At 39.7% G+C, this 17,439-nt stretch overlaps 1 protein-coding gene across 1 annotated transcript in view; it reads left to right on the top strand.

Moving 5' to 3' along the window:
- The window catches only part of CUBN (cubilin), a 283,623-nt gene that overhangs the window by 235,027 nt on the left and 31,157 nt on the right, over positions 1 to 17,439 (top strand). Inside the window, exons 57-59 of the mRNA XM_047868193.1 lie at positions 1,141 to 1,341; positions 4,071 to 4,200; positions 7,041 to 7,258. Of these exons, the coding sequence (XP_047724149.1) occupies positions 1,141 to 1,341; positions 4,071 to 4,200; positions 7,041 to 7,258 (549 nt within the window). The remainder of the gene's footprint in view (positions 1 to 1,140; positions 1,342 to 4,070; positions 4,201 to 7,040; positions 7,259 to 17,439) is intronic.

Genomic DNA, 17,439 nt, shown 5'->3' with positions numbered 1-17,439 from the left:
AAAGAATATTTAATCACATAAAATGTGTGGTTATGTTATTTTATGTTAATAAAAATTAAGTTACAAAAGATCATGCTCAGTATGATCCCATTAATGTTTTCACAGTGTCATTAACCTGTAAAAATGACTGCATAGGGTGCAGTAATAAGTCTTTTAAATATTTTGTTTATAGTGTTTTGCATTTCTCTGTGGAATGGCTTAGAGTATATATTTCTATGCATATATAATTAGAAAAAAACCAATGATATATAGATATGTATATCTAACAGTCACTAAACTCTTAACTAATGTTGTTTGTGTGAATATTTAAAAATGTTGTTCAGTGAATATTAAGGAATTTCTCATTATCTCTCCATGGTAGGAGTCCCTTATCTGTACATATGCATTAAGTTAAAACAGGGTTTTGCAGGATGCCTGGGTGGCTCACTGCACTCAGCATCTGACTTCAGCTTGGGTCATGATCACTCAGCTTGTGAGTTAGAGCCCCGTGTTGAGGTCTGTGCTGATAGCTTGGAGCCTGCTTTGGATTCCGTGTCTCCCTCTCATTCTGCCTCTCCCCCATTCATGCTCTGTCTCTCTCTGTCAAGAAGTAAATAAACATTAAAGACATTTTTTTAGAGCAGGGTTTTGCAAAAGCAGTGTGGTTGACATTTTGGGCCAGGTGACTTTTGTCGTGGTGGGAGGAGGGGAAGGTGTGGGTTGCCCTGAGCACTGGAACATGTTTAGTAGGACCCCTGACCTCGCCCCACTCCATGCCACTAGTGCACCCCAGCGTTACAACGAAATGTTGTCTTCACGTCTTGCCCAGTGTCCCTGGCAGGCAAAATTATTCTCAGTCTATAGTCACTGAATGAAAGGAGCCATTTTATAAAGGAAGAAAATTCTGGATTGTTTGAGAGTGGGATTTATCTATTGTAGAGATCTACCTGTTTTCTCATACCGCTTGCTTTATAACTAGGGTAAACATGGTTTCATCAGGGCACCAAGTTAAATAGCGACTTACCAAAATAGCTCTTGACTCTTCTTTTAATTTCTATGTACATTGCATGAATCTGCATTACATTTTTGTCTGAACATTGATAGCACTGATCACCCGTGTTGTTTCTGATTCTAACGCTGGTTGTTCCGTGCTCTATGCAGCTCGCTCAGCTGTAACGGGTAGCTGTGACAGTGATGGCCTTCACATCATCAGAGGCTCCAGCTTCTCTTCCACGCCTTTTGCCACCATATGTGGTGACGAGATCCTGCCTCCTGTCACCATCGTAGGCCCGGTGCTATTCAACTTCTACTCAAATGCATACACCACTGCCTTGGGATTCAAGCTTGACTATAAGATAACCCGTGAGTAGCTATAATGATATTGTCTGGAATTTGCTTCTTTTCTTGAGTCATTCCCATAAGGAGTTTTAATGGTGATTCATACATCACCACTTGAAGACTCAGACACATTAAGGGGAAAAATTATCAATTAGATGCCTGCTCTACAAATACTCAGGCATTTTCTTCAAAAATCAACACAAAAAACAAAAAATAGGGGGAGGGGACCTTTTCAATGAACTTTGGGTAGAACTACTCTTTGAAAACCAAATGGAAGATTGGGATTTATTTTGGTAATTTAAGTTAGAATTAACGTTCCTGCTGTCTTTAGTTTTTAGTATATTATATAAAGGTGACTTTTGGCCTGGACTATTCAGATACCTGTTTCATTTCTCCAAATCACTTTGCTAATGTGAAAAGTAGTATTTTATGATTTAGAAAAAAAGTTGAAGAGAATATCGTTGTGATGTTCTGTTCGGAAATAATTTTTAAATAATATACAAAAAGCATAAGGTCTAATGGAAAAGAAAAGATTGATATATTCAACTCTGTTATAATTTGCAACTTCTTTATTTCAAAGGCAAAGTGAATAGGCATGTCATAGATTGAGCAATGGCCTTGGTAGCTACTAGGATCTTTTCATTCGCTATAGACGATTTAGTCATGTATTTGAAAACCATAAGATTATGTTTCCCTATTTTCAATAGTCTTTTCCTCTCCTGCAATAAACTTGGTCAGGTCACTGGCCATTTTTAAGATGCCATCCCAGTTTCAGTAACATGGGCACACAAATCTGGCCAAAGCTTTGTTTTGTTATGTCTTTACTTGACCAAAGGTCATTGCTAAAGTTAAATCGTTTTCTTTCACTGCCCCCCATCCACAGAGAAGACTGGAAACTGACTCATGAAAAAGGCTTCTATAATTCATTCACATTAGCTGTGACCTGAGTCCTAATAACCCCATTTGTGAAGTGTGGCTATGTGTGGTTCCGTAGGTCCATGGGCACAAAGAGAATGGATGTGGGCACAGTAAGCATTCCTTCCCCCAGTTGTCTTGTTGAATGAAGAGGAGCATCAGGTTGTTTTATTCTTGTGGCATCACTGGTGTTTTGGAGACTTAGATGCTGCTTTATGTTCTTCTAGTTTTTAATCTCTCCTTTTCCCCAAAATACTGTAGCTAAGCTTTACCGTATCTATGATGAGAGTCTCATTTACAGAGTGTTGACTTTAAGATTTCAAATTCTGACAAGGTACAAATTTGGGGGCTTGGGGACATTGATAAGCTTTCAGAGACCAAATAACTGTGTATAAGCTGAAATAAAATAATGGTTACACAAATCTTAGGTTTAATTCACTACATTTGTCTCCAGAGGTCTGAGTGTGTGAATACTTGTGGGCATGTAGAGAATTGCCTTCCTTGAAAAATGGGCTTACCTGAGGGACTATAAACTAACCAAGCAAGCAGCCAACCAACAAATAACCTTACTAACCTTAAATGGCAGCTGTAATTTGTCATTTATAAGAGATGGAAATGGAATATATCTATTGACATTATATAAACCATAGAAACATCATCAAAATATACTAACATTGTAATTTTTGGATCATAATATAAACATAAGCCTTTCTCACTGTAAGGAGTGGGGCACTTTCCATCATTGTGTGGCATAATCCAATCCTCCTTATATGTAAGGCCAAGCAAAAATAATAATTTTATATTTTTAATAATGGGAATTGATTCTCTTTTTATGGCTGTTGTTTTTTGATTAATAGAAATAACCGAGGGCTCTGAGCTGTTGATTGCTGGAGTTAGGGTGGGGAGTAGAACTAGCCTCTTCATTCTTGCTAAATTAAAGACCATTACTCCAAATTTGGGCAAATACAGTCCTTACCAGTCTCACAACTAAATGAAAATACAAAGGACCCAAAAGCTATGTATCTGAGCCCATGAAAGGAACTAACCTTGAAAGTTCTAAAAACTATTTCCAACACTTCACCTTATAATAGTCTATCTTTGACAGAGGAGACTCTATATTTAAGATCTTTAATCTATATTAAAGATTTCCAGATCACAATCCTTCCTGGGTTCAGATGCTCACAACAAATCTGCATGCCTTTTCTAAGCTTCCAGTTATCTCTGTCATCCCTCTCAATCTGTCAGTTAAACATAGGGAAGGGGCACTTGGGTGGCCCAGTTGGTTAAGTGGCTGACTTCGGCTCAGGTCATGATCCCACAGCTTGTGAGTTCGAGCCCCATGTCGGGCTCTGTACTGACAGCGTGGAGCCTGAAGCCTGCTTTAGATTCTGTATCTCCTCTCTCTGCCCCTCTTCTGCTTGTGCTCTGTCCCTCTCTCTAGCAACAATTTAAAAAATAAATAAATAAATAAATTTTAAAAACTTAAAAAAAAAAAACACGTTAGGAAAGGAAAGTGTAGTTATACCCCAACCACATGAAAGGTTCTTTCTCATTATTTTCATTCTGGTCATTAATTTGACTCAGACTCATTCTATTCCAAGATGTGCCTTAAAGTATTCTTCCCAGCTTCTACTCCCTTACTGTCTCTTTCTCTGAGCTCAGTGGAACAATCAATATTATTTGTAAACAACAATGAATGGGGGGTTGAGTTTTTTTTAACACAGATGATTGTTATATCTCTTAGGGGAAAAGGTACAATAGAAAGGATATCTCAAAATTATTCTTTCATGAGTAATACTTGTTCTCATGAAATACTTGTTCTCTGTTTTCTATTGCAGCCTGTGGCGGTGTGTTCAACTTCTCCATCGGGGTCATCAGGAGCCCTGCCTATGCACATTCAGACTACCCCAACAATATACACTGTTTGTACACCATCATTGGCAGAGAGGACAGAGTGATTCAGCTCAAGTATGTAAGACAGATGTACCTTCTTTAAAATATGTTCAGCTCTATTTACGGAAAAGACTGTCCTTCACGATAAAGAACACTGATTCTTCTTGGAGGTATATAAGGGAACCTTGAGGAAGGGAGAGTGAAGTTTTTGTTGAGAGTGAAGTATAAATCCAGGAAATGGGTGTCCTTCCTCCCACACAAGCCAGTAGGGATTAGGGAGAAAAGCAGGCACTCCGCCAGTGAAAATGAATATTATAATTTTCCAACAGTTTCAAAAGAGCCTCGTATAATGGGTTGTAAAATTATAAACCTGTCTTGGGAACAGCAAGGGAAAGTAGTATCCATTTGTTGGACACTTATTATATACGCAAGGGACTTTAATTGACACTTCACTTAATTCCCTTCTTTCATTCTGAAAACAGTCATATGAGGTATTTATTATTAAACTCAGTTTACTGATGAGAAAACTGAGGCTTAGAAGGGTCAAATAACTTTCTCAATGTGATATGCTATTAAATGAAGACTCAAAATCTGAATTCACATCATATTTTCTCCCAAAGCATGTCCTTAATATTTCCCTGTGCTATCTCTTGAAGGGCAAATATTTCCTGACTACTTAAGAAATGTATTTTTATCCATGTATCAGAACACCTCTAAACTGGTGCTATTCAGTATCGCTTATATCATCGGTAAAACTGTCCCCTAATCCTACCTACTCCCCGCAGGACTGATTAAGGGAATACGACCTCCAGTTATAAGTGATAAAGTTCAAAATCACATTCATCTGAGATGACGTATTTGTAAGTCTTGTATTTCAGTGATATACAGTTTATGGCAGAAAACTCTGAAAGCTGGTGTGGTTCACAACAATCTAGAATTCTTTATAGAAGGTTGACGGGCTAGGTTCTCCCCTACCTAGCCCCCCCGCCACCCCGACTAAATGTTTGTGATCACTTTCATCCCTAAAAACGATATCCTTTCTGCAGTTTGCCTCCAGGGACCTCATATATCAAACTGGTCTTTGGACGTAAAGACAAGTCTCACCCAGCCTGACTGGGTTCCTCTAGCAGACAGTAAGTGGTCTCTAGACTGGATCTTGAAGAAAGCCGATCTCCCCTGGGATTATTTGTAACTAAGCTGTGCCCAAAGGGTGAAAAAGCCCTTTAAGTCCTAGGAACAAAAGAATAAACCAAAGCTGTCAGATGGTCCAGAGCAGGAGGCCTATGAACAGAAGTGTAAGGAGTCAGTCTTGTCATCTGCCATGATGCGACGGCATTTGCTTCTATGTCCGCAGGATCATAGTTGATCTATATACTACATATGTTGATAACGTATATTTCTGTTTCCTCCCTGGGCCCTGGGCTCATCATAGTCAAAGTCCATGTCAGCATGTTTGGAAAATTATTTATTAGGCTCTTTCCAAGAACCTAGAGCCTATGAAAGAGATACTACCTCAGGCATTAAAGAGGTTGTAGACAGTTGTAAAAGAGGACTTCCTCCACCAGTGCTCCCAAAGTGTGCTGGCGACATAAACTTTTCTGTCAATGGGACTTTCCACATATTTTCTGTGCTCTGGGAAAAATGATACAACATAAAAAGCCAAAGCCTCTCTGAGTCTTCTTGGAAACTCACATCTTTATCTTTCTTTGTGAATGCACATTGTGGAAAATAAATGCATCATCCAAGGAGGATGAAAATAAATGCAGTATTTTTAGAATGACCTGGCTATTGCTCTGCCCTCACCATCATCATCATCATCATCATCATCATCATCATCAGGACATTAAATATTACATGTGGTTAAAGAAAATAAAGAATTTTTCATCTTGTTCTTAATCACCAGCTTGGAAAAAATTGAACTAATGAAAAGCTTTAAAAGAATTTACCGATCTTTTTTTTTTTTCCCTTCAGGCTCTTAAAAGGAATTTTCAAATTAGATATTTTCAAATTATTCTGCCGATATGCTATTTATTGTAGCTGCTAGCAAAAAGAAAAAAAAAACTGAGAAAGCAGAAGAACTTCCAAAACAATGAGGGAAGGATATCAAATAATTCAAATAGGTTTAAGAAAAAAAATGTTATAGTCAACACACCCTAAAATCCTAAAGATAAACCATGTGGAAAGGCTTGATTGTTTGGGAACTCTGGGATTAGTTACTTGAAATGACAGAGTGTAGGCCTTAGATCCATATCGTATCTCAGGCCATAAAAGTAAAACTAAGGATGTATCTGTCAGGATAGTTTTGAGTGGTAACAAGCAAGCCCAAAGCACAGTAGCTTCATGAGCTCATTTCTCACCCTCACCTGTATGAGTATGTCCAATGTGGCCTGGTCACTCAGCAGCCCAGGCTGACAGAAGCTTCATTTGTACATTTGAATCCATGGTCCATCAGTGTAGTGGGAAGGCAGTATGGCCAACTGAGTAGTAACTTTTTAAAAACATCTTCCAAAAAGTAATGCATATCATTACTGCTTACATTTCTGTGGCCAAAGCAAGTCTTGGGGCCATGGTGAACCTCAGAGTGTGCACAGATGGGCAATTCTCCCAAATATCAGGAAGGCAGAGAGCTAGGGATATGTGGTGAAGTTCCTGTTAACAACCACAGTGATCTTAAATGTCAGTTTTCGCTTATAGCAATCAAATCAGTAACACAGCATATTGTTTCTAATATTTTCTATCAAGTAAAGCATGGATATTCTGCTTCTAGTCTTTGTCTTTGTCTTTGTCTTTTTTTATTTTTATTTTTATTTATTTTTTGATTTTTTGGTTCCTTTTGTTCTTTTACAAGAACTAAAGGTATACTGTAATGGAAATCCAAATGGAGAACATCAGTATTAATAAGGTTCATTCCACAGGTTTAGTGATTTTGATGTGGTTCCCTCCACCTTCTGCTCCCAAGACTATCTGGCAATTTATGATGGTTCTAACACCAGTAATCCTCTTCTTGGAAAATTCTGTGGGTCCATTCTTCCACCAAATATTAAGAGCAACAATAACAGCATGCTTCTGGTATTCAAGACAGATTCGTTTCAAACAGCAAGAGGTTGGAAAATAACTTTCCATCAGACACTGGGTAAGAATTGTGGATATATGAATCTATTTTTAATGACTGTTACTTTTCTGCTTTATTTTTTTTCACCTGACCAAAGTTGCTTTTCATTTAAATTTTGAGGAATAGGTCACATCAAGTTTTGGTTTTAAAAATTACATATGCTGTATTTTGATTAAAAAAACAATCACTCAATGGAGCGCCTGGGTGGTTCAGTCGGTTAAGCATCCGACTTCGGCTCGGGTCATGATCTCACGGTTCGTGGGTTCGAGCCCCGTGTTGGGCTCTGTGCTGACAGTTCGGAGACTGGAGCCTGCTTCGGATTCTGTGTCTCCTTCTCTCTCTGCCCCTCCCCCACTTGCGCTTTGTCTCTGTCTCTCAAAAATGAATAAACATTAAAAAAAATGACTCAACTAATATACCTCTTAGGTCTACAAAGGTAAACTCTACCTACACAACCATCTCTAATGAGACCTGCGCCTCATTTTATCACTGACAGAAATGGTGGAATTTCAGCCTGAAAGCAGGCAAGGGCTCCATCAAGGAATAAAGGCCTCATGACCTGTGTTGCCTTTATCTTTAAAATGATGTAGAGCCTTGGGAGGATTTTAAGTAAAAACTGCATGGCCAGACTTGGCTTCTTTCTGGAAAGGTGACAGTGGTAGCAGGGTGGAGGAAGGCTGGAGAGGAGGGAACCTGTGACCTGACAAGAAGAAGCTCACTGCAGAATTCTAGATGGGAAAGGTTGAAGGCTCACATTGACACAGTGGGAATGGAAAATGAAGGAAAGGTAAGAATTCAGAGAAACTGAGAAGGTAGAGTACGTGGGAAGTACAGTGTGGAAGTTGGTGACATATTGCAGGAGGAGAGGATTTGACGATTTCTGGATAGTGGCACCTTAGGAGGCTAAGATTTAGGGAAGAAATACTCGACTTAGTTTGGAGCAGTTGTGGTTGGAGGCCTCAGAGATACCTAAGTGGAGAAATACAGGAGGAAATTGATCCTCGAGAAGCAATTTGGGCTGGAGAGAATGATCTGGAAGTCTTCTAGAGGTGAAAGGAAAAGCTAGATGTGAGGTTAAATTGAAGACCGTTTATTCCCACTGCGTGTGAGAAGTAATTATATAAAATTGACCCAGAGCTCTGAGTCATTTAAACTCTAAATGAGTTAATCCATTCTGTTTATCTATATTCATAGCGTCAATGGCACAGTCTAAGAAAACTTTCGTTTGACTCTGCAAAGTGCTTTGATTCCTCCATTTGGATATAGATGTGATTCATGTTCTGCAAATGAACAGCTCACCAGACGAATCACATTCTCTGTGAGTGAAGACTTAAAGAGACCTGAGACGTTTTCTGCAATAAGCTTTCTGAGTCACTATTGAAACTCTTTCTTTCTCTTTACCCCATGCTGTGGATCACCTTCATCCCTCTGATACAGAGCAAAGCTTACCTTAAGCTTTCTTTACGTTTGATGTGTCGCTTTTTTATGCATTTCTTGAGGGAAGCAATTAGACGTTCGTGGTGTGAAGGCTTCCTAACAAAATGCAGACATCATGACAAATTGCATCAGAAAACCACTTTGCCACCTATCGTACTTGGCTCGATCAACAATAACTCGAGAGCCAGTCTCACGGGCAGACAGGGAGTATTGCCTCAATAGACTTGCCTATGTGAAGTGGTGTGCAAAACGCAGAGGCTGTTTTGAAAGAAAAATTCTTTTGCCTTTGGAGATTTTATTTTTTAATACACGAAAGAATTCACACATTCTTGCCTTTAGCACAGACTTTAGAATCAAATGACATATATTTGCATTTGTTCTTGCTACCTGCTTTCAAGTTGTTTTTCTTTTTTCCTAATATATGCTCACATGACCATTGAAATGGTCTTAAAGTGCTCCACACTGTTGTCATCTGCACAAAGCTTCCCGAGTTAGTCAGTGTTCCCCAGCCTTGTTAATGACCGTGTTGTTTTTCTGAGCTACAAAGAAGGCGTCTGTGGACTTATGGTGATTTGATGGAGTGAAGCAGCACAGGAGGAAAACTCTTGCCTTGTCAGAGGCACTGTTCACGTATGAGCACTTTGCTCTATCAGTCAATGACTGCTTTCCTCTGGTCACGGTTATAGGAAGGGTTCAAGTGCAGGGAACAAAAAGTGGACTGTCATTAGTTGCCCGAGTTGTGTGACCACTGCATTTCATGATGATGACTTTGACCTCTTTTTCATCTGTGTAATTGCCGTTGGCCACTTGGAAATATCTAAGAAGTAATTTTAGGTAATCTTTAATAGTAATTTTTTACTGAAAACCTCGGTGTTACCATTTCGTATTGCTTTGGTCTCACAAAGCTTTCAAGACCACACAGGTGAGCTTGCTGATCACACTGCATAACTTTTCAATTTTGATTTTTGTTTGTTTCTTTGTGGTAAGGAAGTGGGGGAAAGAGCAATAACATTACATTGAATTCTAGGGCTTATAGAACCTTTTAGTTACAGATCTGCATTAAAAAACAAACAAACAAACAAAAAAACTAGCCAGTAAGCTGCACCTTTCACATCTGTCTCACCCATCGAAAGCCACCCCACTTTTCCGTAAAGAGGGGAAAGAGCCTGTGTGGGCCCGACAGTCAACAGTCAACTGAACTTTTGACGGGGGATGTGCGGGTCAGTCCGGAAAACAGTATTTTCACAGAGTAAATAATTGCTGTGAAGACGAGACCATTTTAGCCTTTGACATCCCAGTTTCATTCATCTTGACACGCACTGGAGTTTTGCACATTCACTATTTACGTTATACACTTGACAGTAATTTACTTCAACGTTTCAGAGGTCAGTAAAGAGCCCCATTCGTGTAAGTCTGTGATCATAAGGTGAACTCCTTTGTTTGTATTGCTGATGGGTCAGAACAAATTTGGGGGAAATATCCTATAGTTTGTGTCAATTACTAAATGTGTAGGGAAACGGAGTTTCCTTCTGTATTCCAGGCCTGTAATGCACAGGGCGTAAGGTAAAAAGAAAGGAAGGCAGGTCCTTCATGGGGGCTCACATCTAACTGTAACATTAATCTGCCTTCCTCTCTCTCCCCCTGCACCCCAGCATTCCATGAATAATTCATCCTGAAAGAAGATAACCAGGAAAGGGATCATCCTGGGCTTTAGGGAATCTGTGCAACTCTGAAATTATCTGAGTGTTTTCTCAAGAGCGTGCATTGCTTTCCTCTGATTGTCACTGGTATCGATGATCTTATCAAGTTTCAAAAGCCATCAGTCCTGTGGGTTTGGCTGAAATGGGAATGCTGTATATAGTGCAGAATTGACATGTTTAAGTGCCCTATAGTCTGTTCACTTCTGCTAGTTGAGTTTTTGTCCCTCCTTGACCACCAGGGGCTGCTTTGACCATGACTGTGCTCACATGTATGTCCTGTGAAGCATTTCAGGCTTGCAAATGTATTTTTAAACCAACAAGGCCCCTGTTGCCTTTTACTGTCCTGGTCTCATGCCAGGGTGCCGCTCAGTCAGTCTTACTCACAACATGCTTGTCACGTTAGGCGTCAGGCTTCTAGATACTTGATTAGATCAGGGATTTAAAGTACATTTACTTGTGCAATGCCGTGGTACTTTCATGTGTGTTTTAAAGTAATGTCTTCTATAACACTTCAGCAAAATGTTGGGGTCAAAACTGACCCTGGCCTAATTAGCTGTGAGGTTGGTAGGCATTTTGCTCAGCAAGTAGCCCAGGAGAGAGTAAAAAGTGACCCTTCAGGATGACATGTCCTAGAAGGACAAAGATGTCACCCTGGGGAAGATGACAGGATTGGGGACAAGAGGTTCTCTTCCCCTAAGACTGTGAACACTGGATGTATGACTAAAGCTCCCAGCCCCCCCCATTACCCACAGCCCACGTGCTGAGGATGAGGCCACTCCCGGTCGCTAGCTGGGGTGTTCACCATATGGAGAACTAGTCAGGTGGCAATACGGTCAGGTTCACAGACCTTGCTGTGAGACAATGGCAAAAATATCAAAGTGCATGTTTAACAAGGACAAACTGAATCGTACTCCACAAGATGGGAATGTGCCCAGATGGGAAGAGCCATAGACGGGAAAGCAGGTGGCCGTGACATAAATGCTCCATTGCATCGTTGTCTAGTAAGATGCTTTAGAAAGATCCTGTAACATTTTTTGACCTCCATTTTTATCCACTGAAAAAAGAAAAGTTTGAAACGTTATCACTTTCTTTCTTTTAAGAATGTGATGGGGATAAAGTAGCTAATCCCTGTGCACAGTTCCTTAGATGTCAAAGAGAGAGGCTGTTATGTCATCAGAAAGTAATGTTGAGGTCTTGGATTTCTGCAAGGTTGCGTGACCTTCCCCACCCTATCTCCAAGGTGGGGAAGAGGTGTCTGTACGGCTGGGGTCATTATCATCAACAGGACCGCTCCAGGGTGCCTTGATCTTTTTGTTTTTTCTTACTCACTTTGCACTGAAATCTAACTAGAAAACCCTAATGTTTGTTTTATAACTATATCTGAAATCAAAAGCTAAATTCTGGTTAAATGCTAATGCCTGGCAGAGGTCTAGCGCATAGTACTCCACCACTATTGGCTGGTTGACTGTTCTGAAGAATAAATGGGCACATTGCACCTCCTTAACAATTACCTTATAAGTAATATAAATGATACACTCTACATTATTATATCTAGATGCGCCTCCTTCCCAATCATGGTTCATACAGTTCAGCTGTGACTCAGGGTGGAAACTTGGATCATTTTCATACGAAGAGAATCAGGACTTCTAGATGACACTCAACCTTTGGGTCATGTGCGTCTGCTCTCTGGATTTTTGCCCACTGCTGTAACGTGTGGAAAACGGCTCCCTAACATGCTGAAAGAAGGCACCAGGAGCAGTGGGAGAGAGCCAAGGGAGCTGAACTTGACTTTGTTTGTAAGAGGGGACAGGAGAAGAAGGAAAGGGAGACTGACAAAGGCAATGAGAGTTGCAGCCCCAAAGATGGAAAATATAGTCAAAACAGATGGAGAAAAATATCACAACATGTCAGAATCAGACTCTGGTTTCTAGTTATTTCTTAGTTTCACAGTTTTGGTGTTATGTTTGGACGTTGAGAGGCACTCTAAAAATCTGTAGCTAAACAATAAAAGAATAAATTTAAGTATGTCCAGTAACTCTAAATATTGATATGGGTATGTTTCCATGTGCTTCCTGACAGCCTGATAAAAGCTGCCAAACCATATTACTTTTAAAAGTACAAATACAATAAGAGAATTGAGTTACAACTTGAATAATTTTATAAATCATTGGTCTAGTAACTCTCAGTTTAGCAATAATGAGGGTATTACTCGAAAGCACTGGCGTTTGTCTGTTCTTTTAATGTCATTTGCTCCCTCTGATGAAGTCTGAGAATGAGATGAGCTGAAATGGTACACCCATTTGTAGAAAATTAGACTAAGCTTATTTCCGCCCTTTTAAGCCTTCTAAATTTCACTGTTGATTGGACTTCCCTTGAGAGATGATGTCAAAGCCAAGGTTATCTGCAATCTCTTCTTGGTGGGTTTTGCTGAGAAGGTTTTTTTGCTGAGCCGAGAATGCAGGGCTTCGATAAAGAAAACAACAATGCTTGGTTCACCAAAACCTTATGAAAGCAAGTAGACAGGAGTAAAATTCCAGGTCAGTAAAAGGAAAGGAAAGATTTTTATTAAAATGTATTCCAACATCAGAATCTGTGCTCCCACCCCCACCCCCACCCCCACCCCTGCAATGACCTGATTGCTGTGTCTGGTCTCCAAGAGTAGAGCTGTCACTGGGGAAATAAAACCAGTTGGTGCTGTGGAGACCAAGCTGAGTGACAAAATTGAGTTAGTGGTAAACCGTAAGATAACACTGGGAAACATTCAGATGCACAAGACCTGGAAAGCAATTATTCTGCATAACCTAAACCACATCAGCCCTTCTCGAAATGGAACCCCGCCTCATTGCAGATGTTCTCAAAACCAGGTGCTTTGAGTTACATTATTTGTAACCATAGATCCCCTATAATAATTATTATCCTTACTCAGATCAGCTTGACTTTGATGTAGCGTTTGCAGGAGCATAAAAGCAAACTATCTCTGGTCAGCAATAAACACTTAAAAAAATTCTTTGGTTATAAATCAGTTCAGAAACAAAACATCACTAGGACCATGGGACTGTATTCTTCTTCTTGTCATTTTATACACAAACAAATCTGTTAATGTGCAGTAGCTGTATGTTCCGCTCACTCCCAAGTGAAGACATCACAAACTCCCAAGGCGTGATGACAGTGGCCACCTGTCCTGGAGCATCCATTATGCTCTGGATGTAGCACAGGGGCTTTCCCTGGATAGTCTCATCTAATCTACACAACTGCCCACAAGACAGGGACGGTCCCATTTTACAAAGGAAGAAAGAGGAAGTTAAGAGATTAAGTTATTTGTCTGTGGCCAACGTGTTGTAAGAGGCAAAGCCAAGCTTTGAACCAGGTGTAATTGTCTCCCAGATTTGCCTTTTTCCTAATCAACCCACATCATCTCTGTGGCAGTCAGTAAACATAGCCAGGGAGGAAGAGGGATTCTGGGGTGAGTTGTCTGACAGGCAGGTCATGTCTCTAATTCCTGTTTGGGGTAGACTGAGCTACTTTTCTCTGCTTTCGTCTTCTTGCTGCTACCAGCTTTCTAATAACAGCATTCCAATTTGTACCGAGCCCCAAATAGTACATTAGCCCATAGGCTATATTACATAAACAGTGTGTATAACTACAGCAATCATATTATATTATATCTATAAGATTAATATTATATAATATTTGTATTATAATTTTATATTCTAAAACAGTTATATTTTTGTTATACTAGGCTATATTTACAATGTATAAATAAATATATAGTCATATATTTTATACTATATATTTGTAATGTTTATAAGTAATGTTTAAATGACATATCATGTATGAATATATAACATATATGTATATGCAATATGCATTTAATAGATGCATATTATAGCTCACAATACATATTATATTAGTATATAATTCTACAATATCACAGAATATATGCCATAAAATAACATTGTCTTCTGATGTTGACAGGTAAATGTCACATCTGTTTTATTGGCTTCCCATGGCATTTTGATAAAGAATTAGCACAGCTTTGTGGAATACAGTTGCATTGGAATGTAAGGGTAATAAATCTCTGTGTAACAAATAAACCTTCTAGCCCCAAATTATGCCTTCCAACTTAGTGAAATTCCTTACCACAGGATTCTGACAAAATGAAGTGATTTGGACATGTATTTTTATGGCTTAGCCCTGATTGGTACTCTTATAAAGATGAGTTTATGAATTGAGGAAATAAGTCACAAAGGCATTACGTAACTTGCCAGGGTCACTTAGCAAGTCTTGAGCAGAAGTGGGAAAGTAATCCTTGTCTCCATTTTGTCTCCACCAGAGTAACAAAAGTTGAAATATCCTGAGCACAGTGCACAAGCTAATATATCAAGAAGAACAACCAAATGGTTCCGTGTCCCCATTTAAATGATTTTTTAAAAAGCTGTGGGAAACTTTGTCTGGTTTTATGAATTCCGTAAATTCTTTTATATTACAATCTATTTTATGACGGTTAAATAGTGCTTTGCTATTAAGCCTGCTCTCTCCAAACAGAACATTTAAAGATTTTTTCTGACTTTGATTTTATAATTGTCAATGTTAAGTAAATAAAGCCATCCTTCTGTTATTATTTTATTGAAGAACAATTGACATATGACATTGCATTAGTTTCAGGTGTATAGCATAGTGTTTCAGTATTTATATACATTACAAAAGGGTCACCACAGTAAGTCTAGTTACCATCTGTCCCCATACAAAGTTGTTACAATATTATTGACTGTATTCCCTATGCTGTGCTTCACATCCCAATGTCTAACTTTTTTTTTTTTTAATTTTTTTTCAACGTTTTTTTATTTATTTTTGGGACAGAGAGAGACAGAGCATGAACGGGGGAGGGGCAGAGAGAGAGGGAGACACAGAATCGGAAACAGGCTCCAGGCTCTGAGCCATCAGCCCAGAGCCCGACGCGGGGCTCGAACTCACGGACCGCGAGACCGTGACCTGGCTGAAGTCGGACACTTAACCGACTGCGCCACCCAGGCGCCCCATGTCTAACTTTTTTTTTGTAACTGAAAGATTGTACCACTTAGTCCCCTTCACCCACTTCATCCAATCCCCTCACTCCCGCAACTATTCATTTGCTCTCTGTATCTATGAGTCTGTTTGTTTCATTTGGTCATTTATTTTGATTTTTTAAGTTTTTTTTTTTTTAACATTTATTCATTTTTGAGAGACAGAGAGAGAGCAGGAGCAGGGGAGGAACAGAGAGAGGGAGACACACAATCCGAAGCAGGATCCGGGCTCTGAGCTGTCAGCACAGAGCACAACGTGGGGCTTGAACTCACAGACTGAGAGATCGTGATCTGAGCCAAAGTCAGCGGCTTAACCGACTGAGCCACCCAGGCTCCCCACATTTATTTTTATTTTTAGATTCAACCCATAAGTGAAGTCATATGGCGTTTGTCCTTCTCTGTCTGTACTTATTTCACTTAGCATAATACCTCCTAGGTCCATCCGTATTGTTGCAAATGGCAAGATTTCATTTTTTTATGAGTGAGTAATGTTCCAGTGTGTGTGTGTGTGTGTGTGTGTGTGTGTGTGTCTGTGTGTGTGCGCATCTTTGTCTGTGTATTGCTCATCTTTATCCATTCATCCATCTGTGGACATTTCTTTTGCTTCCATTACTTGGCTGTTTTAAATAATGTTGCAATGGGGCGCCTGGGTGGCGCAGTCGGTTAAGCGTCCGACTTCAGCCAGGTCACGATCTCGCGGTCCGTGAGTTCGAGCCCCGCGTCGGGCTCTGGGCTGATGGCTCAGAGCCTGGAGCCTGCTTCCGATTCTGTGTCTCCCTCTCTCTCTGCCCCTCCCCCGTTCATGCTCTGTCTCTCTCTGTCTCAAAAATAAATAAAACGTTAAAAAAAAAATTAAAAAAAAAATAATAATGTTGCAATGAACATGGGAGTGCCTGTGTCTTTTCAAATCACTGTTTTCATTTTCTTCAGATCAATACCTAAAGTGGAATTGGTGGACTATAGGGTAGCTCTGTTTTTAATTTTTGGAGGAAACTCCATACTGTTTTTCACAGTGGCTACACCAGTTTACATTTCCACCAACAGTGCAAGAAGCCTCCCTTTTCTCCATATCTTCGCCAATACTTTATTCTTTCTCGTCTTTTTGCTAATAGCCATTCTTTCGGTGTAAGTCGTACTTCTTTTATATAGTGTAGTTTGCACATTCACGTATCCTCTGTTTTACAAATGATTAAATTTGCTCTGCTTGCTGAAACCTAATACTCAGAGATTAAATTTTCTTAAGTAATAGACCTAACATGATTTATCATTGCAAATTTTTAGCTACAGAAGCAATTTCCACTGCTCAGGCGGTGTTGTAAATCTTTCAGTGATGTTTTATTGTTATCCTGCTAATTGTCTCTTGACAATCAAATATGCCGTAAAAATCAACTAAGTTAGCTTTAAAAACAGGTTAATACATAGGACAAAAACGTTGTTTTGTATACATCGAATACGTGTTTATAATATAATAGCAACTCTATAAATCAAGAAATATGTTTAATTCCAAGAATTCCCCTCGTAAACTCAGCATAGATGCGAAGATCCACCTAATAACTATTTACATTTTCTATTCATTCCTTCATTGTTTATTCAAAAGTGTTCACCAGCTACTTGCTGTGTGGGCAGTGAACTTCTCTTGCGAATACAAAGATGAACTGAACAAGGTCCGTATTCTTGAGAGGTTGATTCAAGTTAGGAGGTGCCTGGGTGCAGTTAAGTATCAACTCCTGATTTTGCCTTAGGTCATGATTTCACGGTGTGTGGGATTGAGCCCTGCATCAGGCTCTGTGCTGACAACATGGAGCCTGTTTGGGATCCTCTCTCCCTCTCTGCCCCTCCCCTGCTCGTGCATACAGGAGCTTTCTCTCTCTCTCTCTTTTTCTCTTTCTTTCTCATTAAATAAAGCTTTGTGTTTTTTTAAAGTAGAGGAGTTGGGGTAGGGGGGGCCTGGGAGGCTCATTCGGTAAAGCATCGACTTCAGCTCAGGTCATGATCTCACGGT

Source organism: Prionailurus viverrinus, chromosome B4 (assembly GCF_022837055.1).
Source record: "Prionailurus viverrinus isolate Anna chromosome B4, UM_Priviv_1.0, whole genome shotgun sequence".
In the NCBI taxonomy this organism is placed as follows: Eukaryota; Metazoa; Chordata; class Mammalia; order Carnivora; family Felidae; genus Prionailurus; species Prionailurus viverrinus.
This window is presented reverse-complemented; position numbering and strand designations above follow the sequence as displayed.